This window comes from Diospyros lotus, chromosome 11 (assembly GCF_014633365.1).
Source record: "Diospyros lotus cultivar Yz01 chromosome 11, ASM1463336v1, whole genome shotgun sequence".
Classification (NCBI taxonomy): domain Eukaryota; kingdom Viridiplantae; phylum Streptophyta; class Magnoliopsida; order Ericales; family Ebenaceae; genus Diospyros; species Diospyros lotus.
Window position 1 is genome coordinate 32569417 of NC_068348.1, and position 22679 is coordinate 32592095.

The following is a 22679-nucleotide window of genomic DNA, read 5'->3' on the forward strand; positions in this document are numbered from 1 at the left end:
ATGAAGAAGAAGAAGAAGAAGAAGAAGAAGGCGTGCAGTTGTCGGTTACGTGATAAAATCAGTGAAAATCTTTGGGATGGACCTACAGCTCTTAATGTTAAGGGTACAATGTTGTATTGATAAACACTTTCTGTTTAAGTAAAAGTGAATATTTTTTTTTTTTAAATTGCTAATCAGAAGTGGTTGTAATGGACGGGGGATGTCATCCTCATAAGAAACTTTAAAGCCTATCATTTAATACACATCAATCAGCCTCCTCATATAACGGTTGATTTGGTCAAGGTGGCCTGTGACAATGGCATGCATATAGCGACAGGTGAAAGCTTTGAACTTGAGAGGGTGCTTCTCCGAAGGTTCAGGACACAATCCTGCTTCGGCGAAAGCAACATTTTTGCTTGAAATTTGAGTCTGTCGGAGGTTACCATGAGTCTATCAATGAAAAATGTTTTACACTTACATGTTCATTGCTTAATATTTTTTATAAAAAAAAATTATAGTACAATACATTAAAAAATGTTTTGACCTATTTTTTTTTATAAAAAATTACAACTAGGAGAGGTGAAAATTGTATTTTATGAAATTAAAAAATATTTTTTTTTCATCTTTTTCCAATCAAATACACCCTTAGAGCAATGACAAGGTGCATGTTTGATTGGTCTCATGCAACATGGTGAAAATTCAAAAATTCCTAATTGTGCTCCCTTTGTTTGGGGCTAATAGCAAAAATAACTTAAGCCTTTTCACCAATTTGTAATTTAATTCAATAGTTTCAATTTTGATAATTAGATTTAAATTAGTTTAATTAGGTATAATTTTATCCAATGCATAAAATTTATTAAGAAAAAAAATATGTTTATTTATATAAAAAAATATATTGATGTGGAATGACATGTGTGTCATATAATAATAATAATATTTATATAAAAAAAAAAGGATGAATAGTCGACGGCAACACCTGACCATTCTACTCTAGTTGCTATGACTAGGCCATCTAGCCCTTCCCGGTGAGTTCCCAAAGGAAGTCCAAACGAAGCATGCTCTGCCTACCACCAAGGGAACCGAACAGAGCCCACTCCACCCTAGCCCCGCTCCTAGCGACTCCGCAAGATTGACTAGCGTGGAAATATGAAATATTAAGTTCTTGATTCAATCGGAATTGTGGCAGAGTCTGCCGACTAACACCTCATCAAGAAGCTCTACATCCTTGCCGAGGGGGTAATCGTGAAGGCTATGTCATTGGGGGTGGTTAGGGCTTCAAAGAAAACAAATATCCCAAATTTGGAAGTGAAGGCTATGGTAGGGAAACGGTTGAGAGAGGAAGTAGCTTGGTCGCCACTGGGGTGGAAGAGGTGAAGATGAATGAAAGCCTCGATGTGGGGCATGGTTTGGACTAGAGCGGTGGTAGGGGTTGCCAACCATGGAGGTGAAAGAGGTGGGAAAGCCTTGGCTTGTAGTTTTGAGGTGTCGTGAAAGCGACGATGCAATCAATAGCGACATTGATGCTGCAGGAGAGATATGGGGGTGATAGTTGACTATTAATTTTGGAAAGTTAGGGTTGCTTCTAGTTTCGATAGCCCATGGTAGAAGAGTCACCAACTCCTTCTACCATCATTGTTATATTATTACATAATACTTATCATGTCAAATTAACATGAATATGCATGATTTAAATTAATTTAGCATGTTAGATAAAATTATATTTAATTGAGCTAATTTTAATTTAATTATTAAAATTAAATTACAAATTCGTAAAAAGATTTAAGTTATTTCTTGCTAATAGCCTTTTCTTTCTTTCTTTTTTTTTATGTATTCTTCTTCTTTTTTAAGATCTTTCAGGGTTTATTCATGGTGTGTCGAATATTCTATTCCATTGTTGCTATATAATAGTGAGATTGCTGAGTTTTGACCAATTCAAATGTTGTCAAGATATGCTTTGCATAAAATATTTATAATCAACTGAGTGTACTTTGTGGTGGAGGGTAACTTTAGAATGTTTGTTTGGGCTACAAGTATATATAGATTAGGGTCTTGGGAAGTGTCCTGAGGTGTTTATGGTATTTATTAATAAATTTTGATATTTTTTTAAATAAAAACAAAACATTTTATAAAAAATAAATTACATCCTTATAAATATTTGTTATGCCTAACAAAAATATTGGCTAAAACATAAAAATGGTAAAGAGGAAAAAAAAATGCCACGTGGCAACCTTGGGAAATGCCACGTGGCAAGGTAGCTGTAGGTGGCTTGGGAGGCCACCCGTGTTAGGCTGCCACCCTCGAGTGGGTCACTCGAGGGTGGCAGAAAAAGCACCCACGAGTGCCACTCGATAGTCTAGTGAGGGGCACCTCCTCGCACAGCTCTGCCCCCGAGTAAGGGCACTCTAGGGTAACGTACCCCTAAGTGACCCTCACTCGGGGGTAAGGCACCCCCAAGTGACCCCACTCGGGGTGTTGTGCCCCTAGTAGGATCGCGCGCGCGATCCAACACGCAAGGCTCCGTGCACCCTTGCGCGACCTTTCTCGTGCGCGACCCAGTGCACCCCTGCGCACATAGCCCCCTCACGTTCGAACTCGTGTGCTTGCTCGTACGGCTTCGTATGCACAACCCCATGTGCATGCACTCCTCCTTGCCTGTGCTTGCACACACCCCTGAGTGAGGGTCATTCGGGGTACCACACTCGTATCCTTGTGCCCCACGTTCTTGCGCTAACACCTTCGATAGAATCGGCCTATACTACCCCCGTGAGACTTGTCTCTCTGAGATTCTTGCCATGAAAATCGGGTCACGCGACACATGGATGCCCCTCCCATCGCTATAAATAAGAGGTATCTTCCCCTTATTCGGTATGCAATCTCTCACTCTCGTACTTACTCTTTGCCTTCAAGTATTTCACTTCGATGAGGGATTGACTTAAGCATCGGAGGGACCTTGCGAGGATTCTCACCCACGCCCATAACCTATTTTCTTTCCAGCAGGTCATTCATCGCTCTCAGCCTAGCCAAGGGACTCATTCATCGATGCTACTACTCCCAAATGACTCATCCATCGCTGTCACTCCACCCCATGAGAGTCATCCATCTCTACCGATAATTACCCATTGTTTGGACAATCCACGCATCACTCATTGCCCAAATGAGTCATCCATCCCTTGAGTGAACCATCCATCGCTCAAATATGTCACACAAGAGTCACCCATTGCTCGGATCGACCATAAGAAGGTCATCCATCGACAGTTTCTCCTTTTATAAATTTATTGTTCTAATCGTATAACAACAATATTAATTATGATATACAAAAACAAATATGAAAAATGAATAAGATACTAAGCAAAAACGAAACAAAGCACCACCAACAATACAAAAGTACTTTATATGGGAGTGGTTTGATACTTTTGATTGCTTTTATTACTAACTAATAGAATAAAATTAACTATAATTACCATTCAAATTGGGGTAAAAGGAGAAGAAAACCAATTAATGGTTTTTAAGTATAATATCATAAAATTTTCGTTGTATGCCTAAGCATAACTAATAATAATTGCGTCCCATGTTATATATGCAATTTAGGATGGGAGTATACTATTCTTATTCTTGGCTCAGCAGCTGATGGTTGACTTTTCTAGCTCCCTAATCTGTAGTGTATATATGGTGATGAGTTGGTTTGGACAGCCATTCCCTGCTTAAGCAAGAATTCGAACTCTCCGGAAAAGAGGTCCAATTAGCCAGGATGAGAAATCTAAGCCCACAAGTCAACTTCTCTTTCATTGCCTTTGTTCTGATCATGATCTTGCCAAGCATGGCCTTGGGGGATGATCAGCTTAATAACAGTAGCGGAGCAACTGCGGTACAAGTGGGAGTGGTTCTTGACATGAAGGGAATGCTTGGGAAGATGGGGTTGAGCTGCATCTCCATGGCTCTCTCTGACTTCTATGCCTCTCATGCCTCCTACAGGACTAGGGTAGTCCCAAAGCCCAAGGACTCCAAAGGCGACGACCTTGGTGCTGCTGCTGCAGGTTCTCTCTCTCTCTCATGCTTGTTTTGGGCAATTAATGCAATTAAAAATGACACCAATGCTATGTTATCCACTATCGAATAACATAACATTTGCCTGACAATAAAAAGGGGGCGCGAGCTTCATGTGCGTGGGATGCTATTTGCCCAACAATGAGAGGGGGTGCGGGCTCCATGCACGTGGGACCTGCAGCACGTGCATGGGGCCTACGCCCCCTCACTGCTGGGCAAATGCTAACCCGATAGCGGACAACATAGTATTTCCATTAAAAATGATAGTAGTTCAAATGCCATAATAGAGGTTAGTTGTTAAAAACTCTCTCTTCCCCCCCCCCCCCCCCCCTCTCTCTCTCTCTCTCTCTCTCTCTCTCTCTCTCTCTCTACTTTCGTCCCATAAAATAATTAATGGTTATTACACTACTTAAATAGTGTCTCTCTCTCTCTCTCTCTAGTTACTTTCGTCCCATAAAATAATTAATGATTATTACACTACTTAAATAGTGTAATAACCTACTTATTACACTATTTAAGTAGGTGAAATAAGGTAAGTTTGTTCTTTTGCATGAGGTTTCCCTTCTATTATTTGGTGGGAAATGCTCTACTCACAAATAATTTTTATAAATTGATGTGATTCACATAAATTTATAATAATATTTAAATTCATAATATATAGGTCTATTTAAATTTAATAATAAATCTACTCACAACTATAAACAATTACTAGTTTTGAATAAAAATATTATAAATTTATATATATCATGTCAATTTATAAAAATTATCTATTAAATTTATTTATAGATATAACATTTCTCTCTTCATCTTCTTTCCCTAGAAATGATTTTGGCAATGAAGTTTCACTAAAAACCTCATCTTTTCAAAGATGGAGTTTCACCAGAAAGCGCCACCTTCAGTGCTATAAAACCCTATTTAAAACCTCATCTACTATTAAAAACCTCATCTATAGCTAAAAATAATGAAATTTTTAGTGAAAAGAAAAAACCTTATCGATACATTACAAATCTACAGTCAACCCCTCCACCATCTTGAACAGAGCCATATGATATTCAAAACTCACAAACCCATTGATTGATTGATGACCATTAAAGTTTAAAAATAAACATAAATTTTATAATACATTCAAATAAAATAAATAATTATTTAATTATAAAAATAAAGACTTTAACACACTTTCGAGTTATCCTAATCTCAAATTTAAATGAAATCGAATTAGTTGCCTTCATAGATTTATATATTACTCCATTTGTATGAAATTGAATGGGGTAATATATTTTTTAAAATAAAAATTATAAAAAATAATTATTTAATTTAAAAATAAACATAAATTTTATAATACATTTAAACAAATTTCAAAAAAAATAAAAATTTTAAGTTAGAGATGAAAAAAATTTAATCACAGAATTTTATCATCTCTAATCTCTTCGAGTACGAAAATGCATTTTTGATATTTTTAATATTATAAAATAATCTCAAAAATATTTCTTTTTTACATTTTTAAAATTTTAAAAATAAAATATTTTAAAAACATCGAAATGATACCCTCAACTCATTTTCGTGTATCGTAGGACAATAGTTACCAAAGCATCACATTTTATATGCCCGAAATAAGAGAAAAATAGATAAAAGGAATGGGTAAAGAGCGATAAATAAGGAGAAGATGGATAATTCAAAAATTTATGCAAAAGATTTGTGTATAATTGGTGGTGCCTTTGGTCAAACCTTTAAATTTTCAATTTTGCTATTTTTCTACTTCTCCTCATATAGAGCCTTCTACCGCCAAGTTACCCTTCACCGTCGTAATCTAACACCTCTATCATTACGCGCACTGGTGGTGGGGGAACCATGGTTTGGCCACCGTCATGTCTTTGTCGCTGACAACATCCGAAATTGCAGAGGTCTGCGGGGTGTAAGGCTAGGGTCTTCAGAGCCCTAGTGGGCTTTGTCTGTAGGACGGAGCCTTAGCCCTTAGGACTTCTCTATTGTTGGCTGACGTTTCGACGTAGATATAGACCGCAGCCTTTTCATCTGTTAATTAATAAACAGAATATTTGATTAGTTTCCTGTAAAATGGTGCAGCTCTATACCTGCTGAAATATGCTCAAGTGCATGCCATTGTTGGTCCATCAACATCCATGCAAGCTGACTTCGTAATTGATCTTGGCACCAAAGCTCAAGTACCCATTATTTCCTTCTCTGCAACAAGCCCTTCTCTATCACCCCTTCGGACGCCATTTTTCGTTCGCATCGCGCAGAACGATTCCTCTCAAGCGAAAGCCATTGCTGCCATCGTTCGAGCCTTTGGATGGCGAGAAGTTGTTCCAATCTATGTAGACAACGCATTTGGGGAGGGAATAATGCCTTCTATGGCCGATGCCTTGCACGAAATCGACGCTAGGATACCATACCGGAGCGTCATTCCTCCCTCGGCCACAGGCGATCAAATTGCTGTCGAGCTTTACAAGTTGAAGACAAAGCAAACTAGAGTGTTCATTGTCCACACGTTTCCTGATCTAGCCTCTCAGCTGTTTATGAAAGCAAAAGAGATTGGAATGATGAGCAAGGAGTATGTTTGGATCATAACCGATGCAGTGGGAAATGACTTGACTTCGTTGGATCCTCAAGTCATTGATTCAATGCAAGGAGTATTGGGCGTAAAGCCTTATGTCGTCCCAACAAAACAGTTTGAGAATTTCAGAGTTAGGTGGAAAACCAAGTTCAAGCAAGAGAATCCCACTATGCTTGATGCTGATCTAAATGTTTTCGGACTATGGGCATATGATGCTGCTACTGCACTGGCTATGGCGGTGGAGGTAGTTGGCACCACAAATACTACTGTCTTTCTAGAGACGAACACATCAAGAAATTCAACAGATCTTGAAACCTTGGGAGTCTCTCAAATGGGCCCAAAACTTCTCCAAGCTCTTAAAAATACTAAATTTAAAGGACTCAGTGGACATTTTCAAATGGTTGATGGGCAGCTACAAACATCAGCATACCAGATAGTCAATGTGATTGGCAATGGTCAAAACGGAATCGGATTTTGGACAGCAGAAAAGGGACTCACCAAAGTCTTCGACCTCACTAGTACAACTACTGTGGGTTATTCCACTTCCAAGGAATTACTTGGATCAATTATATGGCCAGGTGACATTACGTCTCCGCCCAAAGGTTGGGTGGACAATCCCTTAGATGGTAAGAAGCTGAGAATAGGAGTTCCAGTCAAGACTGGCTTCACTGAATTTGTGAAGGTGTATGGTGATAATGAGACTAGGCCTGAAGGTTACTGCATCAAAGTGTTTGATGCCGTAATGGCCAAGCTACCATATCCAGTTGCATACGAATATGTTCCATTTGCAACTCCTGACGGGAAGAGTGCAGGCAACTACAATGATTTGGTGGAGCAGGTTTATAATGGGGTAATTCTCCTTCTCTTCTCGTTCCCAGTATTTCCAGTTTTATATGTCCATTTTGTGGAGATCAACTCGCACACACATTGCACGTAGAAATTAAGAGAAAAGGAAGCAGAAATTTAACGTGGTCCGCTTTCAATGCCCATATAATGTCCATGATCCTACAATAATATGTGAAAAATCTTCTCAATCAATGGTGGTGGGTACTTTCAAATGAAAAAATTATCATTCCCCACACAGCTACAATTTGACAAAGTTAAAAACTCTCTTGCAATTCTCATTCAAATAACTAGTCACTTACTCACTCACATGACACTAGTTATTGAATTGTAGGACTCATCGTGGGTAGAGCTGGCAATTTTGGACATGACCCGATTACACGACACAACACGACACGGAGTTAAGCAGGTTAAGGTTGGGGTTAATCGGGTTCGGGTCATAAACGGGTTAACCCGTTTATGACACGATTATTTTAGTGTCTTAGGCAAGTCAATCCGTCTAACCCGTTTAAATACGAAATGACATGTTTAATTAAACGTGTTAACGAGTTGACCCGAACACATTAACACGATTATATACGAAATGACACGTTTAATTAAAATGGTTAGTGGGTTGATTTGAACACGTTAACACGATTATACACGAAATAACACGTTTAAAACTAAATAACACGTTTAACATGTGACACAACACGACCCATTTAAATTAAACGGGTTAAACAGGTTAACAGGTGACACGACACGTTTAGTTAAACGGGTTAAACGGGTCGTGTCGTGTTCGAGTTTAAGAAATTTGACATGATTATTAAACGGGTCATATTCGGGTTAGCCTGACACGCGTTATACGTGTGTCTTGACACGACACATTTACGACCCGCCAACACGAATTGCCACCCCTAATCATGGGCATGCATCCCTTTATCAAATTTTCCTATTTTCCTCTGAAATAAGTTTCTATACATACTTAGATTTAATGTTCTCAAAAACTTAATCTCGTCATTAAATTTTTGTGTCAATTAGTTATAATTTTCTAACTGATATTAACAGTAATATTGGCTATTTTATGAGGAACAGAAATTTGATGCAGCGATTGGAGATATTACTATTATTGCAAATAGGTCAAATTACGTGGACTTCAGTTTGCCTTTCACTGAGTCTGGAGTGGCAATGGTGGTGCCACTTAGGGACAAGAAGAAGAAGAATGCATGGGTGTTCTTGAAGCCTCTAACTTGGGGTCTTTGGTTAGCAAGTTTTTGTTCATTCGTTTTCGTTGGCTTTGTGATTTGGGTTCTTGAACATCGGATAAATGTGGACTTTCGGGGGCCTCCTTCTCATCAGGCTGGAACCATTTTTTGGTTTGCCTTCTCCACCATGGTCTTTGCCCAGAGTAATGACTTCTTATCATTTTTCTTAATTAAATTAGCCAGGTTTCATATCATATCATCAAATAATATGCATATATTGGTGTTAATCATGAATTATTATTCAAAAATAGATACTTTTGCAGGGGAAAGGATTGTGAGCAACTTGGGCAGGTTTGTGGTGATTGTATGGTGTTTTGTGGTGTTGATACTGATTCAAAGTTACACGGCAAGTTTAACTTCAATGTTAACCGTTCAACAGCTTCAACCCACTATTATTGATCTAAGTGAACTTCTAAAGAAAAATGAGAATGTGGGTTGCCCAGATGGTTCTTTCGTCAAAAACATCCTAAAACAATTGGGTTTTAACGAGTTTAGATCAATCAAGGTCTACAAGTCTGCTGAGGAATTGGATGAACTCCTTAGAAATGGCAGTGTTGCTGCTGCTTTCGATGAAATCCCCTACATGAAGGTCTTTCTCTCCAAATATTGCTCCAAATACACTATGCTCCCACCAACTAATAGAACAGATGGCTTTGGCTTTGTACGTCTCTCTCTCTCTCTCTCTCTCTCTCTCTCTCTTCAGGTTTATAAGGGTACATAACTTATCATAATTTGCAGGCGTTTCCAATTGGTTCCCCACTAGTAAATGATGTTTCAAGAGCAGTCTTGAGTGTGACTGAAGGAGAGAAAATGGTGGACTTAGAGAAAGTCCTTTATAACGAAAGCAATTGCCCAGATTCCAGCAACTCGCTTTCTTCCAACAGTGTCAGCCTTGGTGTTGAGAGCTTCTGGGGCTTGTTCCTCATTGCTGGCTTGGCTTCACTTTCAGCTCTCGTAATATATACCATCATATTTGTACATGAGCATAAGCACGTATTAAACCAGCTTGAGCCCAATGCTTCAACAAGAGAAAAGATCATTGCGCTGGTTAATAACTTTGACAAAAAAGACCTCTCTAGCCATACTTTCAAGAAGCCTGGATTTCAAGACGGGAACACTATCAGTAGTGTAGATAGTGGTGAACCTAGTGTTGGTGATCTCCCACTAAGTCCTTGAAGCCTCTGATTCTATCCTTCCCCTTATATGAACTCTCATCCATCTTGAACTCCATTTAGCTTTTCAAACCACCCAGATGGCAATTCTGCTTCTAGGATATTAATCCCATGAATTTGGAGAACCAAGTTCAAGACAGCAAATAAGAAGAGAGATTGTTGAAGCAAGTGAAGTTGGTGATCCAAATAAAGAGACACCAAACAGTGCCCCAGACTCCACAAATGAAAGTCACTAATCTAGATGTAGACTTAGTTGCACTGTGATCTCTTATTGGATATCTAATTATGTTGTAGTTTCACCGCCATATGGATTTACAGCTTAGCTTATACACTTAAAACTAATTTCACATATTCTCTTGTTAGATTAGGCCCAGTCTAGTCACATATGGGGTATCCTCACTTTTCTTTCACAGATTACAGAGGGTGTGTTTCTCTTTGATTTTGTGTGTCCCTAAATCCCAACTGGTGGTTTCCCCTGTGTTGCTGGTTTCTGAAAATCAAAAAGGAGAGGTCTGGCAGGGGGCTTTAAGAGAACAGGTCTCTTATGGAGCAATGGTTTAGAGATAAAATGAATTATTGTTGACTGCTCCAGAATAGGGACCAAATGAATTTGCAGAGAACAAAGAAATGGTAAAACAAGAAGCTAAGCCAGAAACCAGAAATAAACAGAGAATTGATAGATAGAAAATTGATCTAGACATTAGAGATCAAAGGGAGGCTCAGATTCCATGTTAGAAGAGACAAAAAAAAAACTCAAAACAGTGAATTTTGTATTGCTTTGAATGATTTCCATGGCTTTTGTACAGTTATTTATAGGGAAAATTATACAAAGGATAAAGCCTATGCAAAATATAAATGCTATCAAGAGTTAAACACAAAAAAAAAAAAAAAATCTTAAAGAGAGATAAACCCTAATTCAAATTTCATCTGATTCTAATCTTAATACTAACAATAGTTGTGTTTAAGGTATGTACAGTCAAGGGCCACCTTTTGTAACTGCATCTCCTGGGGAAAGTATGTATTCTCTCTCACATCCCTACATGGGAAACAATTTAACTGTGAATTGCGAAAACAGTCGAAGAAAGGAAGGAAGAAAGAATACATCAAAGATGATACTGATATACACAAGTTAAGAGGCTCTGGCTGAGCATAGGAAGATACATTAATTCCTCACGAAACTTTCCTACAGAACATTTCTAATTTGTACAGAAACATTTACAGGGCATATCATCTAATATATCGTTCAAGGCATTCTTTCAACTTCTGGAAAGTAACAGGTTTTGAAATTAATGAATCCATACCATATAGCATAACACTCATCTGCGCTCTCTGGCAATGCATTTGCTGTCATCTGCATTTGTAGAAAGTGGACTTATCAATGGACATGTATATAAATACCAACACACTGCATATTCATGGATTGCAAAAGGTATGCAACTTTAAATCAAGCACATATAGTTTCGTATTCCACAATTCCATAGCATACGGTCTATCTAAAATTTACTCATGTTTTTGTTTTTAAATTTCTGTTTCTTGTAGTACAATTAAGAATGCTACCTACATATGGCCACAATGCAGATGATTGGCTAATCTTCTTCCATTAAATGGGAAGTGAAATTTCTATTATAATAGTTAATAGTATGGCATTATTATGATGGCACGATCACTTACGCATTCTATGATTTTCAGTTGATATTTTGATCAGTTGAGATGTTCCCTTTGTTAGCTTTTTTCAGGCCCCATTTTCAAAGGCCGTGACTAGCACTATCCTAAGAAATCGTAGCATCCAATAAGGAATAGTAAGACTTACAATGAACCGTATCATCTATTATGTCAAACATTTCAAATTTATCACAAAATTACCATAAATTCATTTAACAACTTAAGTTCTCAGTGGAAGTCATCATCTAATTACATTGCCAACATTATTTAGAACACAAAAGAAAAGAATATAAATGCTCCCATACATAAATTCAGTGAAATGTAATGAACATGATATAGCCCGAAGCATATCTAAGGTAAATGCGGTCAAAATTGCCAAATACCATTCTTATCACTACAGTTGATAGCAACCTACAAATGTGAAAATGTTAACGGGTAAGTCTACTATTAATTTTGTGAGGGGTAAAGAGCATTATAATAGGGAAATATGGAATCAATACATCAATAATAAATCATCATGCCGTGATATGCCAAGTAATAATTAAGACAAAATAGGAGATGACGAATAAATATGCATATTTAAGAGTAAATAGATTAGAATCATAATTCACATATTTCATTATCTTGGGGGCCTAGCGACTCTCACTCACAAGATCCACTTTGGCCAAACCACTCTCGCCAAATAAGGACGGACCCACTCTTACCCTAATGTATATGTGATGCATCAACGGTTAACTTTTATTGTTGTTAGCAATATAAGGTTCTAGCTAGTTACTCCCTTTAATACAACATTTTATTATGCTATCATTTAGTATTAACAAGTGCTACATGCACTAGATCAAATACAAGTATTACATGCATGATTTATATTCTTCTCAAACACAAATTAAAGGAAATGATAATGTTTGTGATGAATCCCATGAACCGAGTGCAAGACAGCAGCCAGTAGCAACAGACACTGTTGAAGTTGGTGAAGGTGACGACGATCATTCACATGAACACCAGCTCGTACTGATCCATAGCCCACAAATTAATAATGAAATTTAGCCACTGATCTGAATGTACCATATGTTATATGTGGTTGCATGCATTATTGTTTTATAATGCAATATGGATCCATTACTTTGCTGATACCCATTTGCAATGAGATGGATAGATTTTTATTATGGAAGGCATACAAATAATAGTTTTTGATGTTGGTGAAAATTATGACTCAGAAGAATTATCTGTCAACTCCTATAAGTGGGGTTTTTGTTTCCAAAGTAATTTTCGATAATTAAGTTAGTACCTAAATTTTAAAGAAGGAACAAAAGAAAAGAGTAATAGGCAAGTTCGGTTTATCTCCTTTTTTAATCTCTAGAGGATTTAAAGTTTATATAATTCGATCCAAGATGGTTTAAGTATGATTTTCATTGAATTTTTTTTTGGTGATGTGACCCATGAGCTTTGATACACGGAGACACTGGAATGATGCCATTAAATGTTTTATATTTTGAAATGCTAAGAAAAATTAAAAGAAGTTTTTGGGTCATTTTTATAATCTTAAAAATATTTTGAAATTATTTCATAATATTAGAAACACGTTTATGTTCTACAAATACATTAAAGGCGGAAGCAATTTCCTCTTTGTTATTCTAGCCACCACATTAAAAACAAAAATAACTTGTGTTTATTTTTTTATGATTATGTTTACATATTTCCCCCACGGTTCCATGTCTTACTTTTTCTAAAAATTCCATTTTTTTCATTTTTCTTCCATATCATATATGTTTGTCATTTCCATTTTCATGCTACCTACCCCATGAGTATAACCTTAGATAATACTTGGCTCATGCCTCTCATGGCATTCTAAAATTCATGTCTCATTAACCAAAAGGAGATGGAAAATTCTATGTTGAACCTACTTCACCGGGTCCACTCTTTTATGTTTTAAAGTAAGTTTGATGATAAAAAAATTGGTGATTTTAGAATTTGAAAATGATATAGTTTATACATGTTTGAAATTTCCAAATGAAAAATTCATGGAAAAAATGTCTTTTTCCTTCTAAAAACTTATTGGTCGAAATTTTGTCAAGTGTGTGTTGAAATTTTGTCAATTTTATTCTTTAAATCACATACAGCTTTTAAAAGAACAAGTAAAAAATGTTGACTTTTTTTTAGCAAATGTCGACTTTTTCATGTCTTTATTTTATAAGTCTTTGTGAAATCAAAATCTATTGACTTTCTGAATAACAAAGTCAACTTTTTTATTTTATGAGAAAAATAAATTGACAGTTTTTATAATTTGTCAATAGGCAAATTTCATAGTCTCAATCCAAGTTGTTTTAGTTCAAAAATAGTCAACAGTGATGGTAACATGTTGACATTTCTTTAGAATAGTCGATCTTATACCTAAAAACAGTTGATAGTTTATTTATCTAAGTTGATTTTTCTTTTTTTAATGTCGAAAGACTTTTTTTTTTAAATTAAAATGTTTGAAAAGAACTAGTCGACCGATTTTATGCATTTATCGACAATTTCTATTCTGACATTATTAAAATAACTAGTTTTCAAGCATTTAATGTGAGAAAACAATCATTTCTTTCAATTTTCTTATTTGGTTGACCAAAAAACTATAAATAGAGTATGAAAGAGCTTGTGGGAGAGCTAACGAAGAAGTACAATTGTTCAAGCTCATCTTTAATCTTACATCTCTCATTAAGCTTTCATTTTTCACATTCAAATTAAGGCAAAGCTTATTTCTTGTAACATTTATTGTAACCTTTGATTCATTTAATACTCACTGTAACTAAAAGTACTATTTCTTAGATTCTCATTTATTGTTATATTGCCTAGTTTATGAACTAGAGAGCCTACCAAATGTTGGTAAGAGGATTTGTATCTATCTAGTTGGTTGCTAAAAGACCTACTTGAGGTGAATTTGGAGGTATTAATGGATGTGAGAATCTTTAGTGAGAACTTAAGATAGTGGATTAGATCAGTTGATCTAAACCACTATAAATTTCTTGTATTATTTGTTTTATTCTTACTTTAAATTCTTTCATGCTTTGCAAACTCCAATGTACACTCACTGTATCATAGCACTTCTTCCTCATTTCAGGAAAAAAATTTCAAAACTTAAATATAACATTCAATTCACACCCCCCCCCCCCCCCCTCCCCTCTCTTTTTGGGTGTGTGGTGACATATTTGTGCAAACCTAACATGCTCTTGGACTAGGCCAGCAAGGGCGTGCCACATATCTTATGGCAAACGCACCCCTTCTCTCCTAGCCCCATCTCTCTCTCTTTCTCTCTCTCTCTCTATATATATCTCCCCTTATTTAAGAGTCTCATTTATTTTTCTCTATCTCTCTCTTTCACTCTTAGATTGCAAAAAGGCTCTACAAGTAGTCGAAAAACATGACTAAATATAAAGACAAAGCATGAAAGAATAAAATCTTATTATATTATATGTTAATAAAATCCTTATCCAAGACTCTTATTATAACTAAATATATATTTATTGAAAATTTGACAGTATATATTCACTATCTAATATTTTTTATATTTTCAACTTCTAATAACTTAAAATGTAACAAAAACTTACTTATTGGTGATTTAAAATTAAAATCTAGATTCTTTCTCATTATCAAACCCTCTTAATTAACAATTTTAAAACAAAATTTTAAATTTATATATTATTTGTGTATATTTACGAGTCTATAAAATCATTTTATAATCTTTTTTTTTTTGTAATAACTTAATAAAAAAACATCAATAGATGAGACGTTGTAGATGTCGGTGGAGACGAGAAGACACCAGAGAGGTGCATGAGTCGTCAGAAAAAAAAAAGCAGACGTTGAAAAACATGTAGAGATGTACAAGAGGTTCGATTTTTTCCAGTGGTGAAAAAATCACCAGAAAAAGTAAAAAAACTGCCAATAAAATTTTTACCGGCGGTAATTATATCCGCCAGAAATACCTCTATTGGAAAAGCTTTCCGGTGGTTTACCGGTAAAAAAAAAAAATTACCAGCGATTTTATTAAACTGCCGAAATTTTCATAAATTTACCGGCGAATTTTAGAAACTATCGGAAAAGTTGAACTGCCGGTAAAAACCCTAGAAACCACCAGTAATACCAAAAAAAAAAAATTTAAAAATCGTATGCCAACAGTTTTTAAACCGCCAGCAAAGGTCAATCGCCGGTAAAACCCTGGGAACCGCCGGCAATACTCAAAAAAAAAAAATCAAAAATCGTATGCCGGCGGTTTTTAAACCGCCGGTAAAGGTGTTCGCCGATAAAACCCTAAGAACTGTCAGTAATACTTAAAAAAAAAATTAAAAATTGTATGCCTGTATAACATTAATCAAATGTATAACAATCAAAACTTGTATAACAAAAAACCACCAATAATTTTAAAAGATTCACCCACTACACACAATTGTATACAATAGATCTATTTAAGTACAACATATTTGATCATTTAGATCGATCTTGTCTCGTCTCATTACACAATACATTTTTGCCCATACAAATCAACCCTAAACTAAAACTTGTCCAAGTGACCTCAGATAACCCTTGATTACGCCACCATGCTGCTCCAACCAAAATTGCATATCATATTTTTTTGATCTGCATTGAAAAATAATAGATCTATAAATATGTACATTAATTATGAAATTGCATAACAACTGTATACAAAAACACTTACATCAGAAACCCTCCATGGTATCGTAGTTTTACTGTTATTAGCATCCCTCAAGACACGTATCCCCAAAAATTGTCGAGGCAATGGATATAAAGGCTTCAACACTTTCTGAATACTAATTTCAACAAACTCGTTACCTAGCTCTACTCCCCCTACAGACTTGGTCGGATCAATGGAAACAATGATTGCCTCAGCAATAATGTGGCGAGATATTCGCCCATTCATCAAGTGAACAAATTCATTAATCTGTCATATCATACAAAATAATAAGAATTATTTTTTTTCTATACGTAGGAAAAGTGCTTCCACATCTACATATTGAAAAGAATAAAAAATCCTAAAGTCTATTTCAAAAAGGTAGTTCCTAAAAAAAATATGAGTTTTAGACTATAAATTCATAAATCTGAATCATCAAAAAGATAAGGGATTAATAATGAGAATCAATTGTTCTAATATTATGTGAACATTGAATCAATTGAGTCCACTACATTAGCATAAAAATCTAATTATTCATGTAGACTATCTATTTGCCACCCATCTAAACCATATATTAGAGCTTTCTTCCAGCACTTATCTGCCCTTGCCTTGTTTCTTAAATTTATTTAATTATTAGATTAGAAAGCATGGAAAGATCTCAACAATTTAAGGATGCTTAATTAATAGAACTGTCAAACCCCAGATTTTACTTCATATCGCAACCAGAGAGGGAGCAAGGAGAGGGGGTGGGGTGGAGTTTGTGAGACATAGAATGAACCCTATTTTTTTTCATAAGAAAGAAACGAATCCTAATTAACCATGTACTTTGGATGCATCTTTCAACAAGAGAACTGACCTGGTTTCAAGACCAATGGATGCTTATTTGTTATAATATTTCCCTTTAAATATAAAAACTCCAGATAATACAAACAGTTTCTCAACATAAAGGTATGAGAAAACCTCAGCAATCCAACCACTGATCCAGTCCGAATTTTCTACACTATTGATCTAAGTCATAAAAAGTAAGCCACTTTCCCACATTTTAAAAGACACATTTAGATATATCAGCATTTTATGGGGTAAAAAAAATGGTAAGAAACAACTTCAGTAATGATAACAATTTAAAAATAAGCAGATAACAGTAGACAACCTCATGCATAAAATTCTTTCCGTTATTTTTCAGTTGAATCCACGAATAAGACAAATAGATGCTGATAACTAAAACTGGAAAGATACTACTTCATTAACGACCACGATTTAAACCTACGCAAGCAATGACTACACAATTAGGTCAAACTGATCTAAACATAGAAGGCCATGACAATTTTTCCAAGTACAAAATGTGAAAAACATATTCTTCCTAGAACAGCAAATTAACTTAAGGTGTCATCAAAATGAGCACTTTCAATCATGCACCCCTAGTATTTGCACTCCAACCACAAATGTAATGAAGGGCCTTCTCAGCATGCTTTGCAATCAAGAAGCAAATTACTTTTTAAGTGACAAGATAAAGATTTTCAAAACAAACATCTATTAAGTCATCAGATAATTCATATGTACATCTGAAAGCTTCTCATAGAAACTAAACTGGTAAGCATTTGCAGTTGATCTCTGAAGCTTAACCCAAAATAGATAAAAGAAACAGGGAAAAAGAAGAATGCACTCATTTCTCCTTCAGTCTTTGCCTTGCTCTTTAGTTCTACTTTCCAATGAGGTTGCAAAAATTGAGAAGTTAAAAGCCTTTACAGTGACTTCTCAGAATGTAGGCATCAATAGAAAGATGTAGCTGAGGCAAGTCTGTAAATTGGTCAATTTACAGTGAGTCCATGTGCCAGTGAGATCCTCAGAATGTAGGCATCATGGATTGAAAAGAAGTCACGTGTGAGGATGTGTGAGGTGGTCATCTGAGAATTTGATTTCACTTGGGTGATTGCAAGAGGAAGGTACAACCTTGGTGTCCTCTTTTTGCCAATAAACTAACTGTGTATGACTTCTGTACAATTGCGGCCCATGCATAATATGATTGTGGTCTAGCAGAGACAAAAAAATTGTGTGAAAAATAAATGGTATGTTAACAACTTCGTACAGCTACAATGGCTCGCAACGTTCTGGTAGCACATTAATACAGAATAGTGTAGTATTAGACAACCATTTAGATCTCAAATTGTAGTATTAATAAACATAATGATGAATGTTACAACTATATCCTTATATAAGACTTCTAAGTGCATAAATTATATATCCTTGTATCCAATTAATGAAAATAAAAAAGAAAAGGAGAAAGGGCAAAGCAGAGAAAGAAAAGAAGCACATAAGGCAGCTGGATTAGAAAAGTTATTTGATTATCACTGCAGAAATACTGATAATGGCTTTTTATGTTGTCTCAGGTTCTTGGTAATACCTAACAATAATTTTCTCTTTTGTCTTGGATGAGCAATTAGTGACTATGCCACTATGACTTATTGGCATGTTAGATCTTTTTGATGTATTTTATGTTGTTTTATTCCTTTCTTCTTGCCTCATTTATGGTTGTTTACAATTTACTCTTACATGGAATAAGTAAAGATCATTTGTTTTGCACACAGGTTCCTTCTTCCTGCATCACTTATTGATATCAATGATATTGCTGCTATTATTTTGTTGCTTACACATGTCAATGCATGCACCTTACTTTATTTAATATTTGGATATAGTGTATTTGTATGACTATTTCCTATCAGAGAAGATGAATTTTGTTTGTCACATACAGATGTGGAAACAAATGAAATTTAATTCATTTCATCCATTTGTTTCGTAAGTATATTAGTCTTTTTCTTATACCTCACTCTCACAAGTAATGAAAGAAAATTAATATATTTACAAAAGCTTATTCATAAAAATGATGATTGAGTGATGTCACAGGTATGAATTTGAATAACAAGAGGAAGGAATAACTTCCATTACTATATAAGGTACCGCCACATCCACTAGAGAAAGGTACACCAAACACAACCATTCACTCCTTGCTTTAAACACAATTGTAATTAACAAAATATTTGGTATTTAAACACAATTGTAATTACCTCTAAATGATGACCACATTCTGGTGTCAATAATTCAACGCATTCAGCTTCTGGTGATGGTGTGCTTGTATGTGCGGTAGAAGCACTAGCATATGAGGATGGCTATATTTCAAAATAATTTAGTTAATATATATAGTAAACATGTAATTTTAAATCACGAAATACACTAATGGAACAACATACCTGTCTCGGTTGTGGTGTATTGCCTGGAGCTGATGGTGTATGTCCCATTGCCTCAAATATTGCACGAACTTGCATTTGAACTTGACTTTGGATTTGAACTTAAAATTTTTCTTCTAGCTCAACAGTAATTTGCGCACGCTTTTGGTCATACTGCTCTTGGGGCATCTGATACTGTTGTCTTTGTCTAACCTTAGTTGGGCATGTTCCAAGTCCTCCCATCCTTACCCTGCCATACCCATCTTTGCTTAGTATTTGAGTAAAGACATCCTCTAACGAATCTGAGATTTGTTCATCAGCAGATATTTGTGACAACCTTTCATCCATTTGTTCCTCAAGAAACATTTCACAAGTTAGTTACATAAATCAAGTAAAAGAAATAAAATATATCTACAACTTTCAAATTTTAGAAATACATACAATTATATATGAAGATGTAGAGTCCACTATCTTTCCGCTCTTTTTGGTGTGTGTCTGTTTAAAAATCTTGATTCTATCTGGCTCATCTCCACTTTCAATAGTCATCTAAAAACATATATAAGATATGAAATATATTAAATGTTTAGAGACAGATTTTGAAAAATATTTTGAGACAGATTTTCGGTTTGAAATGTATCTTGGTCCGTTGCAAAAATGTTAGTCGCAAAATTTGAGACGAATTTTTCCGTTTCAAATTTGAAATGGATTTTTCATCTCAAATTTGAGACGAATTTTTCTATCTCGAAATCAGTCCCAATTTTGAGAGGAATTTTGAGACAAATATTTTCGTCTCAAATTTGAAACGGATTTTTTCTATCCTAAATTTGAAAGAGATTTTTAGACGGATTTTTCTGTTTCAAATTTGATAGGGATTCTAAGACATATTTTTTCTGTCTCAAATTTAGAGACGAATTTTTCCACTCCGTTGATTTTTTCCATAATTAGAGGGATTTTGCGTCTCTAAATCTGTTTCAAATTTAAATATAATTAAAAAAATTAATTTAATTTTCTTTTAAAAAATTTCAAAATTCAACCTAATAAACATATATACGAAGTGAAAAAAATTATCCATACCATACAATAAATCCATAAAATAATACACATTATCCATAAATATTAGAAATACATCATAAGATCTATCATTCATACTATTAACACATCCATAAATAGTAAAAATACATAATAATTTTTTTATCATCCATTCAAATAACGAATATTTTTAATGATATGAAGGATCCAAGAGCGGTGATGATGAATGTAGGGTGTACCAATATGGTTCTCGCCATCACTCTGTCTAAACTGACGACATCGCATAGACTAGCATATTCTGTCATACAAAACAAAGAATAGTTAACAGGTATGTGATAATAACTTTTAAATACTTTCAAAATAAAATATGTTTTATCACGTAAAATAATGATTTATGTTATATTCATGAACTGATGTTTAAAGTTAAAAGATGTCAAATATAGTCAAATAAGCAGCAGCTGGTGGTGCTGGGTATGTTGCCTTTGTTTAGCAAACTTGCATGCCCTTAATTTTCTTCTAATTATTTTATATATATAATATATAAATATATATATATAATTAAGAATACTAAGATTAATTAATGTTAGGGTTATGATCTGCATCATCATGATGTAGTTATATGTGGCTATATATATAAATATATATATATATCTTTTCAATTTGTCTCCCACATTCTCTTCAATTAACTTTTTATTTCTTTTCCAATTGCCTAAATCCCTCTGCACACTTAGTATTGTTTATTATTCATTAACTCACTCAGTTAAATTTTTCAGTCTATATGCGTTTTATACTTTTTAGGTTTAAAACACACAAATTAATCTGAATGTGGATTAATTTGAGAGGGGGTGAGTGAGTTTTAATTTTTTTTTTTTAAATATTAGATTTTGAGCATCCCAATATAATTTATCTTCCAACATTTCTTCAATGCAATTGATTATTGCTATTCATCTCCACCGGAGATGAGCCGCAGTGACATAGAAACCCACTTTTACACTTTTTTTAATATTTTATTTTGTCTTCCCTCTTCTCTCTCTTTCTCTCAGCATTCTCTCTCTGGCACACTTACACACTCACCTAAGTAAATTTCTTCCTCTCTTCTTTCTTTCTCAACTCAATGTCCCTCTCTTTATTGCTACACCACATTTCCTCTCCCAGCAAATTTCACTGTATTTTTTACTATTATTAAATATTTTTTATTAATACAATTTGAAAACTGTATTGATTTTAATTCAGCTATATATATTTGATTTAAATATTTTTTTAATATTACTCGTACGAGTCATAATTTTAATCTAAAGGTGCGTTTGATTACAAGGGTGAAATTTGAATGAAAAAAAAATAAATTTTAAGGAATTAAATTACCTATAATTAAATTCTAAGGAAAATATCAAATAATAGCATTTGATTGACTTAATTTTTTTGCTTAGAAATTATCTAAAAATAAATCAAATATATTATACAAAATATTCAAATAAACCTGAACATGGATCCGCTGCACTTTAGTCCGAATTAGGATAGCAATAAAAACCAAAGCGAAGCTATGATACGTACCCGATCATCTTCTGCTAGAGGTGGTGCAGGGGAGGTTGAATCCTGACTCGGAACAGGGGGCTTCGCCTGGTGGCGCGGGAGGGTCGAGAACCTCGGCAGACGGCGCCAGCGAAGGCTGATTGTGCTTCTTGGACTTATTCTTCTTCTTCTTGCTTGGAGCTGGGCATGGAACAGCTGCTGGAGAAGAAGAAACTGGAGCTGGAGGTGTAGCTATAACAGCTGGTGGAGTCGCTGGCACTGAAGCAGGAGATTTCTCAAGCGGAGGCGAGGGAGGAGAGCTGATTGGCGATTCCGACACAGTGCTTCCCTTCTTCTTCTCCTTCCTCCTCCTTTTTCTTCTTCAAATGCCTGAAATTTCTTCCCCCCCAAGAATTGATTTCCCAGAAAAAGTTAAAATTGGACATTATGTATCGAACACCACTGAAACTGAAATTTAAATGGAAAATGGCTATTTTTCATAGAAAATATAGCCAATCAAATAGGCCCTAATAAATTTTTTTTTTGTAAATGAAAGCATCATACTATACTATAATCAATTAATTTCTCCAAATTTGTTTCTAAGAAGAAAAAATGTGAAGACCAAAAGAATAAAAAAAGGGAAAAAATTGAAGTACACATCTATATTTTATCCTTAAATTTTTTAAATATTTTTAAGAAGAAAAAATGTGAAGACAAAAAGAACAAGAAAAAGACAGA

At 34.9% G+C, this 22679-nt stretch overlaps 1 protein-coding gene across 1 annotated transcript; it reads left to right on the forward strand.

Annotated features, from left to right (window-relative positions):
• Window positions 1–3692: 3692 nt before the first annotated feature.
• On the forward strand, window positions 3693–10234 carry LOC127812893 (glutamate receptor 2.7-like). Its single transcript, XM_052353442.1, has 5 exons — window positions 3693–4013; window positions 6106–7445; window positions 8513–8825; window positions 8946–9343; window positions 9421–10234. Exons 1-5 carry the CDS (start codon window positions 3728–3730, stop codon window positions 9856–9858), a joined length of 2775 nt encoding a protein of 924 aa, XP_052209402.1. The 5' UTR covers window positions 3693–3727; the 3' UTR covers window positions 9859–10234.
• The last annotated feature ends 12445 nt before the right edge of the window (window positions 10235–22679 follow it).